Below are 13,064 nucleotides of genomic sequence, written 5' to 3'. Positions count from 1 at the left end.
TTCCTGCGTTCCAATGTGTGAAGGTGACCGCATCCCCACTTGCCCACTTGAAGGTCCCCTGCTCCTCTGTGTCTGAGAGACCAATCCAGAAATACTTTGCTGGATTTAATCCAATCACAGAAGTCAAAAAAGCTTGTTCATACCTGTGAAGAATAAGCACCAATCTGATGTACCACATTTTATCGTAATTTGTTCATTTCTTCAAACAGTTCATCATAGCAGATCTGGTAAAGTTATGGTGATTTGTTAATATGTGGGGAAAGATAAGTGTGATTGAAGAAGTTCTAATTGTCATATAATCATCATACAAATTTTTTTTTTATTATTTTATCTATATTTTTTGTCATGTACATTAATTTTTATTTTATATTTTGGTAATGTAAATCATGTTTAGAATTTAGAGTGATTCTATTTTCCTTTTGTAATGCACAATGAATATAAGCCAAACAGTACTACTGTTAACGCACATATGTTATTCATTCTGTATAAATAAGTGCTACAGTGTTCTACTGAGCTTTATGATAACACCTAGATGTTTAACTCTTGTTACTCTGGGGAAAAAAAAAAATCTACTTTTATTCTAAATAGGGTAAGTCTCTGGATCTTCCTGTTGCAAAGAAAAGGCTGAAAAGCTCAAATCCAGAAGAAATAAATAGTTCCATGTTTATTTATTTTTAGTTCGGTAAGTTTTAAACAATCTGGCAATCTGGGGTTGTTGATTAAAATACCCAGAGTCAACAACAGCTTAGGTGTGTAATAGCAATGGCGTGAATGCTTATATTGATGACATAAAAGCCCTTGATGTATTTTGTAACACTTTCTCAGCTCTAACATAAATTTTCCAGCACCAGACACTGAACAACTGCAAAGAAGAGATTTATTTGGTCCTTCCAGCCTGGTTGCACCTATGAAAGGATGAAAATTAAGTTTCCGTACCTGTCTCTCACAGTAACCAGGTAACCTTTGTTTTCTTCACATATTCGTTTTGCTTCTGAAAATGTTGCTGGTAACTGACCCACGGAGTAACAGTAGAAGCCATGCTTCATCCAGCCCTGCCAGTGTCAACAGCAGAGATGCACAAGAGGGGCTGTCAGATGGCACAGCACAGTACACTTCCAAAAGCCACATTAACACCACATCTCAAGCCAAAATTAAGCTCAGAAGCCATAAGAAGAAACAGAGGATAATCAAACATGGCTTTTGTAACCACAACTCTCTCTCTTGCTCATTGATAAAGCACACACAAGGGGTCTTTGTGAGCAGGGAGCCATGGCTATGACTTGGAGATGGCAAGGACAGTCACAGCCACTTTGCAGCTCCTTGTGTAAAGCCTGCTCTGCCTTCTTGTTGTGCAAGTGTAGCTGTTGCTGTAGGCTACAATATGCAACGAAAGTCAGACCACATATTTCTGTCCCCTGTGGTGGATGGGTTGAACCGAAGAATGTAGTGTGGAACCCAGGACCAGTGGGCTACAGCATGAAAAAATACTGATATGCTCTGCAGAGAGTGGCTTTTACAGACAAAGTGACCAATTCTGCACTAGGAAAGAGCTGAATGGACTGCTTATGTAAGAGAATGGAAAAAAGAAGTCAATCTACATTTTTTTTCAAATAAGAAATATTTTCCCCATTAGTCTAAGAAGTACATAAGAAATCAGCAGTTTTCTAGGGCTCCACCAAGAACAGTCAAAATAATTGACTTCATGATACCACCATGGGAGAGAAACTAAGAAGCAACAACCTTTCACTGCTTTTGGTTTACACTTACTTTCTGGCAGCCTGGGTAAGTAACCTCATCTTCTCCTGATTGTTCTGCCAAAGGTTTCCTTTTACAGACATAGCTGAGTTTCTTTTCACAAGCACTGTCAGCCCAGGATCCATCCTGAGCATGGTAAGAAGAAACCACAATGAGAAGTGAAATCTAGAGAAATCCAGCTCCCACAAAAATATTCACTATCCTCAGAGAGAACCCCTCTCTCTTTGAATGGCTGAGGCCATTTCAGCTCTCTTCCTTGCCTTGTTCTCCAAAACAAGGAACAAAATAAAGACAGCAAGAGCCACATTTCCTCAGAGGTGTGAGAATGATGGTTACATGTATTAAAGATTCAGTGATGATGTGAGCAGGAAGGAAACATGCTATTCCACTCTATTCTCAACATCATAGTACTTACTATATTCATATAACCAAATGACAATAGAAAGGAAATGCTGGCTCAACTAAACATAAAGTACGAAAAATGCATTGTTTGTCTTTTTCCATACTATTATATGTCATTCTACTCTGAGTAAAAAGCCAGATAAAATTTTTTGCACCGAAGTTTTTGTGCCTCCAGTAATATGAGACTCCAAAGTAGCTCTAATAAACCTATGTTATAGGTGTTTTAGGGGAAACATAAGGAAGTCCCTGCTCCAAGAACCATACTACGCAGCTATGATCAGGCATGCTGAATGTGGATGATGAGTTACTTCACCCAATTTCAGATGGAAGATTTGTTGTAACTTGCAGAGCAGACAAAGTCTCAAAGCAGTTCACTGCTTCTGGTGCTCCACGATACACCTTCCCAGATCTGGTCTCCAGTCTCCCTCCACCCTAAGATATCCTGAATTAAACCAAGTTCATAAAAACCTTTCAAGCCCCTGTCCCTTTATACTTTTTTTTCAATTTTTTGTCACAGATGTTTTCCTTTGAGGGAGCACAAAGGACAGAAGAAAGCATGAAAATAGGAGAGGGACTTTTACCTCCCCCTTCATAACGATGCAGTCTGCCTCATTCAGTGTGTGGGTTGGCTCTCCATGATGCCATTTGGTGTAAGTCACAGGTGTCCCATCACTCCATTCAAAATACATTTGAACCCTGAGGTCATTTAGACCAATCCACAGTTCATCATCTGGCTCTGGGAACACAAAGGTAATTGTAGGTATGGGCATCTCTTAAAATGAAACAATCACATCTCATGCCCACTTTCGACCAAAGATACTTAAAAAAACCCAACGAACATTCAAGATCATGGTTACAATGATTAAATGAATAATAGTAAAAGTATAATTCCAGATAAAATACTTACTGTACCCAAGCTGAGACACTGTAAAACTGTACTCCTCAATATCATGAATACTCGCCAGCTCTCCGTCTTCTTTTCTACAGGAAGACTGAGCTTCTTTCCATATTTTGGGTGTTCTGTAAATTCTATAGCAATGACCTGCATAGGCCACCCATTCTCTGGGGCACTTAAAAGGCTTTAAGTCACCTAAAAAAATTATTTCAAACAATTAATGAGCAGTCCTGTTAAGTGTTTTCTTCTAATCAAAAAGAAAATTACTTGCACTGACTTGAATTTGTAATATTGGAGCACATACTGGCAGAGAAGAGAAGCAAAAATCTGAGGGCCACAAAGAATACAAAGCAGATTTTTTCTACCCCAATTGTGCTGGGAGCTAATGAAAATCACTTTTCCAGGATTAAATAAATACTAAGTAATCTGGCATGCAAACTTGCAGGACACAACTCTGTGTTAAATCCCCTCAGTGGGGCTTTGGGTACAGCCATGTTTTACAGAAGAGGGTCTCTTTTCCTACATAGGGAATTTATCTTGACGAATTTGGGAAATTTGTATTTTATTTGCAGAAACTCCAGGTGTTCAGGAGACAGTTGGAGCTCCTGCACAGCCCAAACCATGTATCATAGAGCCCAGACATATTTATGTTATACTAGACGTGTAAGAAATCCCAGCTGCACAGAAATGTCACGTGCTTCATTCTGAGGCTGTTTCTTGGTGTGAAATTAGTATTACAATTCCATGGCTTTGAAGGTTCACATGATCTGCACCTACAGAGTAAACTGAAGAGGGCAGCATGTGTGCCCGATGTTCGCATGTGATCAGCTACATTGTTCAGTGCTCCCTGGACGCGGTTTTGACCTGTGCAAACTTGCATTGCCCTGTACAACATCCAGGCATGGTTTGGAGGTTACCAAGGGTCAGAAACCATTCCCAGTGAGCTCTCTGAATGCAGCCAAAACGTACAGGACACCAGCTATGATGTGCCATTCATCCTCTGAGCCAGAGAATAATCTTATATATTAGTATACATGTAGTTGAAAGAGATACTGTAGAGTTTGTTGCAGGCTGGGAATTCCCTGGTGAAGTAACTCCACACCTTTCGTTGCACAGATAAGACCTAGTCTGCCTCAGGTAGAGAGGGAACTCAAATGGAAAAAGGTGCCTGCCCCATATTCTGAATTTTCCTTTCAGAATAAAAAAATGGGTCAAAGAGAGCAGGGAGAGTGTGAACTCTGGCTCACATCTTTTAGCAGGACACATCATGAGTGTATTTTTCAGAGCACGGGATATTCATTAGTATTTTGCGGTCTGATTAATATGACTAAACACATAATACTGCCTTCTTTAGGTCCCTTGGATCTTTTCAAAATGATGAGCAATATCTAGATATCATCTTTAAAATGAGAAAAAGTCTTTTCAGTGTTTGACCTGGGTCAACAAGTGTAATCCTTTTGTTTTGACAATATATTGTCACTGCATATGTGGCATCCGCCCAGTATTTCTCACTGACTACAAAAATAGCCTTGTTTTTTGATGAACATACCTGAGGCAATAGTGGAGGAATCCAAAGAGGAGTTTCTCTTTTGGCAGATATATCCCAGTTTCCTTTCACACACTTGGTTTTCCCATTTCCCATTCCTACCTTGGAAGGTCCCGCATATTTTTCCAGATTCCACAGAAGGATTTCCTTTGGGAAAGAGACACAGAATCCCTCTGTTATCACTGGAAATTTTCTCCTCATCAATGGAGGGAATGCACAAGTCTTTTGCAGTTGCAAAGCCATTGCTGAATTATTCTTTAGAGAGATAATTCACAAGAGAGGAGACAAAGGAACACCAGTGGGATGGCTGAGAGGGCTGGCTTTTCAAACATGAGGCTGGCCACTCCTCCCATGTGCTGCTCAAGAACAAATTCAGTGTATTTGAAGCAAGCAGCAGACAGAGAAAGCTTTATAAAAGTTCATCTAAGACATAATTCCTTATGGGGTGATAGTATAGCAAGCAACTCAGCATCCTTTACTGTGGAACACTGGACATGAAATGTGGTTTTTAGTTCCACAGGAGTGCTTAATCTTTGGATTTCCCTGTGGTCACACCACCTATTATGAAAATATGCAATATGGCAACATGCAAGATGATGGCTTACATCTTAAGAAAATAATATTGGGAAGAGAAGAGAATTTTGACCCAGATGCTGATCGTCTTTTCAGGAAAGTGCACTCACCTGGAGCCCAGTTTAGGTATCTGAAAGGACTGCCCCCAGTCCATTGCCAGCCACTGTCAAGTGCACTGAAAAGACCAGTCCAGAGCTTCGCATTGACACTCAGGTCACTAGTGAGCCCTAAATGGCCAAAAGAAAAAAACAGTAAAGTTATTAAATGCCTCTGATTTTGTAAGTTATTCGATAAAACTTGAAATAAAATTTTAAAGCATGGAAATACAAAATGTGTCATAGTAGATTAGATTACATTTTTTCCACTATTTTAATACATTTTTTTGTGAGAAAGGGACAAGCTTTTTTAAGACGTATTTTCACAAGGTAAATATAAGCATCAATGTTAAGGCTCTTGGAGATGATCTACATTTTAAACATATGCATTAATTTGTTTGTTTGATGGTGTTTTGGTTTTTTTACTTTACCTAATAAATACATTTCTTCACGAACATCTGTGATACTTAATAATTCTGCATTCTGCTGCTGGCAGCTTTTTCTTGCTTGGTACCATGTCAAAAGTGACTCTGAGTTTATCTGATAGTGAGTTCCTGTCACAGGATTTGTTTTCCAGAGGTTGTTGTGGATGGTGTCTATAAAACATGGTAACAGCTGTTTGACAAAGATAATCATACTTGCCAACATAGAAAATAAAATCTTCATTGCAGACTAAAGCTACATAACTTTATGATTTGCTGATCTTTAATATATAGTTTGCCCCATTTAAATATACTTTGTCTGTTCAATATTAATAATAGACTAATCATGTAAGGAATTCTTCTTACAAACCTAATTTTTCTTCATTAACCCCGTTGCTTTTTAATTATATAACTCATCTATTTGTCTCACAGTTCAGTCCACATTAACCCACTCATTGATATATACTACCTGTACACATGCATTTCTTTACTTCCCATGCAGAAAATCTTGGTCTCCACACCCATTTCTTACCTTAGGACCCCTCTTATGCTCTCCAAAACCTCCCAACATGGCAGAAATGATCGTTTCCAATCAGATGTGAAGTGGGGATGAGGGCTAGGAAACTTGTGTGGAGGATATTAGAAAGCTGTGTTGGGTGATTTGTAGGCTTAAGGAGCGAGCACTGGAGCACTGAAAGCAGGTGAAGGCCACTATTCATGTCCTGCACCCTTCCATTTGCTCTGGTCCTCCTGTTCTCCATCCTACAATACACCACTGTCTTCTGCTTCCATGTATCTCACCTTCCCCATCTGTTGCACTTCTTTCTGCCCTCCATTTGCTCAGACTTTCTTCTCCCTAGTCCTGGCACTTTCTCTTCCTTTTTCCATCAGTCCCAGTCACCACTCTCAAAATATTCCCTATATGTACCAGTTTCGGAAACACTGTAGGACTACTCCTCATGTCTGTTGGAGAAACAGTGAGAGTGAAGAGCAGATACCTCATTTTATTACTGCATAGCTCACCAGTAAACTAGTCTAGTAGAATCTACCTCACTGCCCAATGCTAATCCCACATCCCAAGGAGATTTTGACAGTTAAAGTGGATGAAAACTTTGCTTAATGCCTTTCCTGAAATCTTCATAAATAAATTACCTGTTAGTGGACAGTTTCCAAACAAATGGTCTTTATCAAAGTCTGAAGAAGTTGCACACCAGAGAGAGCCTGCATCATCACTCCGGGGGATGCATTCAGTATACCATTTACCATGGAGCTTAAAAGGGAACACACATGGTGCACCAAAGGCATTTCCCCCCAGTGTATAGATATCTACAGAGAGAACAATAGATCAATAGTAGTCAGCTGGTGTCAGACATTCACCACAGTGTCTGCTCATAAGCAGCTCTCCACGGACACAGCTGAGTTGTACAAGAGCTCAGCTCATCAGTACTTCATTACCACGAAGTCTTCTCGGGCTGCTATGCCAGTCAGGTGTGACTATGGCAAGATATTCAGAATTAAGACTCTCAAACAACTCTTAATTTGCACTCAGACCAATTTCTATTTAACTTTTTTTTTCATTGCTATCTGGACTACTGTGTCAGAGGTGCTTGAGACTCAGCTTCTCCCATTACATACATACTTCTGTTCTTGGATGATGTTTAGGTTCTTTTGTTTGGTTTTTTTTCTTCCCCTGTATGGTTGAAGCAGCTTGAAAGGAGATATTTTTATTATTCTTCATGGGAGGAAGCTATATCTTAAATTTGCAAGTGTCTTTGCTGGGAAGAAACCCTCCCATCTCTATGCAGTGTAATTTCCTGCTAACAAAATCATGACAAACTTCATTCCAGCTGAAACCTTTGTGGGGCACAGCCAAAATTTCAACCCTTGTTATTTAACTTCCCACCATACCAGCTTTACAGTAGAAAGAAGGTTGAACACTTGGGCCTGGATGCACACTCTAAACACCCCCAGAGGGATAATAATGCAGGAAAAGGAAATCCAAGTAATAGAAAAAGCAAATATTTAAATATAAGACAATCATTTCTACAAATCAATCAGACATATTTTGAAATAGTCATAGATTTTATCCTGCTTTTGATGTACAAACAGATTTCCCATTCTAGGTTATGATTATATTATAGGCCTTCATCATTTTATTCTATCACTTGGAAGAATCACACTTTTCCAATTATGCAAAAATAAAAACAGTCCTATTTGCCTGCTTTTCTACAACCTATTTGTTGTTAGCTCTGTTAGCTGATGTCACTGTAAGAAAAGGATTAGTCCATGGCAAGCAGGAAGTGGAATGCTTTGTAAATAGGGGCAGTCAAGTTACCTGGAAATAGAGATTAATATTCAGTACTCACCCTCATAGCGCTGAGAGCACATGCTGTCTGCAGTTGCATAGATTTTCCACATGCTCCCTTTGCCTAATCCTTTGGACAACCTGATTTTCTTCCCTTTCCCTTTGCCATAGTTGAAAAATAAATCCTTGCCATGGGTTGCAAGCGTCTCATTTCTGCATTCCCACCACTGGAGCTCATTTGTCCTGTTGCAGGATTCCAACGTGATGGCAGCCTCTTCATCCTTGGAGAGCACTCCCAGGCACAGCTTGAGTGCCACGCTCAGCAGCTGCTTGGCAGAGATCCATCTGAACTGTTGAAACTCATTGTGCTCATCACAAGTAGTAGTAATGACCGAGCTAGAGTTTTGAGCCTGGGCACAGAGCTTGCTATCTTCATTATAGAATGAAAATATTCTGCTATCTATAAAACAAAGTGAGAAAGCAAACATCTGAAGAGAGATTTTGTAGGTCAGTTACTTGCTACTTGACAGTCTGCTGCAACAAAATAATGAATATATTGAGTCCACAGAGAAAGAAATCAAGGAGGTTAATCATCAGTATGAAGGATATTTATCAACATGTTTTTAAGATGTAAGCAACGCAGAAACTGAAAATTTATCTCTTTCAATAGAAATCACTCTTCTTCACATCCCTCCTTAAAGCACACTGTTCTCAAAACAGCATTCAAAAATGGCTTTTATTAAATTTAATGAGTTCTTCCACCACCACACAGCATATTAAACAGGCTTTAATTTTGCAAGTAAAAGGACTTTTTTTCTTTAGAACTATTAAAAATTGTTTACATACTCAAAATTCAACCCAGAATATTTGGCCCAGAATGACACTGTGGTTTGCAGCTCATCAAGCAAGTGGCATATTTTTCATTTTTGGTTAATTATTTTGGAAATTTTTGGCAACTGTGCTAAAAGTTGTTTCTTCACAATGTTCAATTTGCGAGTTTCTCAGGAGGGAAGCTACAACTTGCAGCATCATCAGTTCAGTTCTGAGCACAGTTAAGCCAAGTAAGTATCTCAAATGCCATTAATAGCTACACTTGTAAATAGAAATGTGAGACACTGCACAACAGCATTTTGTTTCTTAAGGCCAGCTCCAAAAAAGGAACATAACTTCAGCTTGCTCTGAACCCTGACCATTTTTGTAGCTCACTTTATTAACAACTAAGTGATAGCAACACCATCCAACTCACTCCACTGCGCCATTGAGCTTTAGTGCCACCCAAGGTTTCTTGCCAGGGATGGAATGGCTACATGGGCCTTCATAACCCGCCACATCCCCGGGCTGCCAGGGAGTAGTCGGGCCCCTTCACCCCCCGCCACATCCCCGGGCTGCCAGGGAGTAGTCAAACAGCTTTGATGATGTTTGTCTGAGAGGTTGCAGACCTGAACAAGGCAGATGGCATTTGCCCTGGCACAGCTGGTGCAGTGGTTCTTGACAGGGTTAGCAGAGGATAGGTTAGAGCCAGCTTGGTCTCACCCAAAAATATGCAAAGAAATTCTCCTGTAGTAGATTAGATCAGTGTTGGCAAGTCCCTGCTGCCATTCAGGCAATTGCACTGGACTCCCACAGTTCACTAGCTGGGAGCTTCCTGCGGGAAAGAGCTGCAGACACAGCATCATTTGTTTTCCTTTCAGCAGTAGGAGTGTCTGAAATCTAACACACTGAAGCTTTTAAGGTCCATCCCAAAGCCATCAGCTTGGAAAAATTGGATTCCAATACGCAACAATCAGTATGCCATAGTCTATATGAACTAAGAAACTCAAAGCACACATCAGCCAGTGGCTCTGTGCATGCTAAGAGGATGCTGCCCTGTATTTCTGGGCTGTTCTAACCCCCAGTGGAGTAATTTCAGATCACCTTTTTCTGCAATCAGCTGGCTGATTTTCAGGATCAGCACTGTCCAGGTTATGCCCACATCTATTGGCTTATTTCTTTCACTCATGCACTACCTTGAAAGCTGGTTTAAGGAAACAGAATGCCTGCACAGATACCACCAAATTTAAAAGTTGAATAAAACTGTTTCAAATTACATGCTGTGACTAGATCTAAACTCACAGTCCAGCAAGCAGGGTCAACAGGAAAGCAGGAGAAAGAAATTGCAAACCTTCATATTCAGCAGAGGACAAACACTTACCAGACATTTGAAGAGCTGTACTAAAGGAAAAGAGAAATGCCAGGAGCAGGTAGACAGCCATGGCCAAATGTTTGACTTCGTTCTCCCTTCACCTCAAACTCATGCTAAGACCAACTCTATGCCTTGCAAGAAAACCCTCCTGCAGTGAATCACTCTTTTTGGTTTTTAAGACCCAACAGATGCAGGGAAGTTCTGAGCTGCAAATAAGGAAATAAGGAACTGTATCATGTCACATGAGTAATTTTGAAATAATACGTTAATGAATAAACTTTGCTTTCTAAGCTAGTTTCTCGACTGTATAAAGTTTTTGTCTTCCATGAAAATACATTTTAGTGAGGATTTTTGGAGGCATCTCTTACAATTCAGGATCATTATTTTACAAAAAAGGTGACATGAATGTCTCTTCACCAGAAATAAAGGAAAAAGGTAAAAAAGAAGAGGAAAATTTGTCTGTACCAACAAATGATTAAAAAAGCCACAGTGCAATGCAGTACTGTGGAAAAATGGCTGGGAGACCATGCAAATCAAGTACCTGTGGCATGGAATCAGAGAAAACCAGAATTTCCCATGTCTGCAGTTCCATAGAAAGGAGAAAAACTGTAGAAAATAGGATCTGTGTTCTTCAGGAGACACCTGTCCTTTCTTTTGCTCCATTCCTGACTATATGCAGGAGCAGTGTACCCAAACTGACAGCAACAATTGAAGAAATTCCAAAAAGAAACCACACAATTCTAGGAAGAAGAGAACCCGTAACCGGAAAATAGTGGATTTTCAACCAGTACTAGAGAGGAAAACTAAACTAATATGGAACATTACCACCTTTTTCACCCCACTAGTCTGTGAAAGTTTGCACCCTTAAAGTGCACATCCTTCAGGCATTCTGACAAAATTCAGATGGTTACGTCAAAAAAGCTCTCTCCTTCATGACAGGTAAAAGAATTATACAAACATAGAGGGCAGGGAAGAGAAAAGGCACTCCTGTGGAAGGTTTGCATCCCTTTTTGCCTATGGCCTTTGAAAAATTTCTGTTCCTGTATCTTCAGGAGAGGCTAGTTTGGAGTAACTTCCCCAGTATTTTATTTGCGGCAAATAATCTATAGGGTCTTTCCCTGAGAGCTGCTGCTGTTCCAGGCAATGAAAGCCCTGGACACTTACATGAAGGTGTGGGATCCTGCTTCTATTCTGGCTGAGATGTGGATGACTCTGAAAAGGTAAACAAAGAATTAGAGCAGAACAAGATTACAACAGTGAACAAAAATAGTGGGACTTGAGGGCCATTAGGTACAGCCAGACCAAAAACGTGGAAAGAATGTGAGCCTGAAAAGGACACTGACACCTGAGGGAAGAGGGAGAAGAGAGAAGGCTGCCTCCATAAAGCAGCAGATGGCCAATTACTCGGTAAATTATGATGCATATGTGAAGATGGCTGCACTGAGTCTGAAGTAAAGCATTCTGGTTCTTCCCAGTATGGAAATGCTTAGCTCTGCAGCCTCAACTTTCCAACTGTCCTTGCTTCCTTGTTCAGGAGCTCCAGATGTGCAAATGGAAAAAAAATTCTTCGTTATTATTTAGGCAGGAGAAATGTAATGTCTTTTGGTTCTGATGTATGCAACATCTCAGCACTTCCAAAGCTACTGTGAGGCAACATGCAATTACAACAGAGAAAAAGAAACTAGTTCTATTCTGAAGAAAGATCGGTGTTTGGTGAAGGACTGTGAGTGACAATCTGCTGAGAGGCTGAAAAACAGTAAAACATACTAAGGTCAGCTTCACCTCAGTGTTTGTATGTTTGCCTGAGCAGACCCCATCACAGCCTGAAGAGTGGGAAAGAAAATCAGAAGATTGCAAAGATGCACTCCAGCATCTCTACTTGGCAAGGCACAGCCTGACATTTTAGAAGTGGCAAGGAAGAAAGACTGCTGGATTTTGTGTTGAGTCAGCATTGTTCCTTCAGCAATCTCTGCTCCCAGGCAGGAAGTTACACTCACAGTGTGCAGATTCACCACCTTTCCTCTGAAGCTTGAGCTCTTCTACAAAAAAGAGGAAATGAAAATTAAACACAAGGGTACCCAGAAACATACAAATGTGCAAAGTTATAAACCTTTATGCATTATCAAATATTGCCATCAAGTCATTCCTCAGCTGTGCACAGAAATGGATGGATGAGTTCATCCAGGTTCAACCAGATACTTCCCTAAAGAAATTAAATATATAAGACCAAGTAGTGATAGGACAAGGGGGAATGGCTCTAAACTGAAAGAGGGTAGATTAAGATTAGATATTAGGAAGAAATTCTTTACCTTCTAAACTACTAAGATCAAACATAAGAAATCTTGGCAGAATCAGAGGATTATGGATATGAAATATTAGTGATCAGTTAAAAATTTCCTTTGCTTTTCTATCCATCATGTATGTCTCATCTTATTTCTCAAGAAATCATTTTCCTTGTTCTTACAGCCAGAGTATTTCAGAAAAGCAAGATACCAGTTCCTCTGGGAATATATATTTATGCAGTATGCAGACTGACACCTCCCATAACTAGCAGCATCTGCTCAGAAGACAAAGCAAGAGGCCGCAAGGGCAAGAAGATGGTTCTAAGGCAGCTGATCAATCCCTACAGGAACAGCAGTAGTAGAAAATGGCTCAAAGAATTGATGGAGGATCAGAATACATTAAGTAACAAATTATATACGTATGAATATGAATCATTTCCAAGAAGACACACTGTTCTTTTTCAGTCAAATAGAGCAACAGGAATGATTTCCCCAGCCCAATCTTCAAAACATATTTGACGTACTCAATCACTTGTCAGAAACATTGCAGCTTAGCAGCAGGAAAAGAGAACATAATGTCAGATCACCAAATGATGCTTGGTAAAAA

General features: G+C 40.0%; 1 protein-coding gene across 1 annotated transcript in view; it reads right to left on the bottom strand.

Moving 5' to 3' along the window:
* LOC104411334 (macrophage mannose receptor 1-like) overlaps positions 1-10,245 on the bottom strand; it is a 30,193-nt gene extending 19,948 nt beyond the window's left edge. Inside the window, exons 1-11 of the mRNA XM_010021727.1 lie at positions 10,181-10,245; positions 8,055-8,449; positions 6,841-7,014; positions 5,698-5,862; positions 5,282-5,398; positions 4,602-4,745; positions 3,065-3,247; positions 2,739-2,893; positions 1,768-1,881; positions 937-1,052; positions 1-143 (exon numbers count right to left, since the gene is read on the bottom strand). The exon at positions 1-143 is cut by the window's left edge and continues 1 nt beyond it. Of these exons, the coding sequence (XP_010020029.1) occupies positions 1-143; positions 937-1,052; positions 1,768-1,881; positions 2,739-2,893; positions 3,065-3,247; positions 4,602-4,745; positions 5,282-5,398; positions 5,698-5,862; positions 6,841-7,014; positions 8,055-8,449; positions 10,181-10,245 (1,771 nt within the window). The remainder of the gene's footprint in view (positions 144-936; positions 1,053-1,767; positions 1,882-2,738; positions 2,894-3,064; positions 3,248-4,601; positions 4,746-5,281; positions 5,399-5,697; positions 5,863-6,840; positions 7,015-8,054; positions 8,450-10,180) is intronic.
* Between the last annotated feature and the right edge of the window lie 2,819 nt (positions 10,246-13,064).

Source organism: Nestor notabilis, unplaced genomic scaffold, assembly GCF_000696875.1.
Source record: "Nestor notabilis isolate BGI_N333 unplaced genomic scaffold, ASM69687v1 scaffold4399, whole genome shotgun sequence".
Lineage (NCBI taxonomy): Eukaryota > Metazoa > Chordata > Aves > Psittaciformes > Psittacidae > Nestor > Nestor notabilis.
This window is presented reverse-complemented; position numbering and strand designations above follow the sequence as displayed.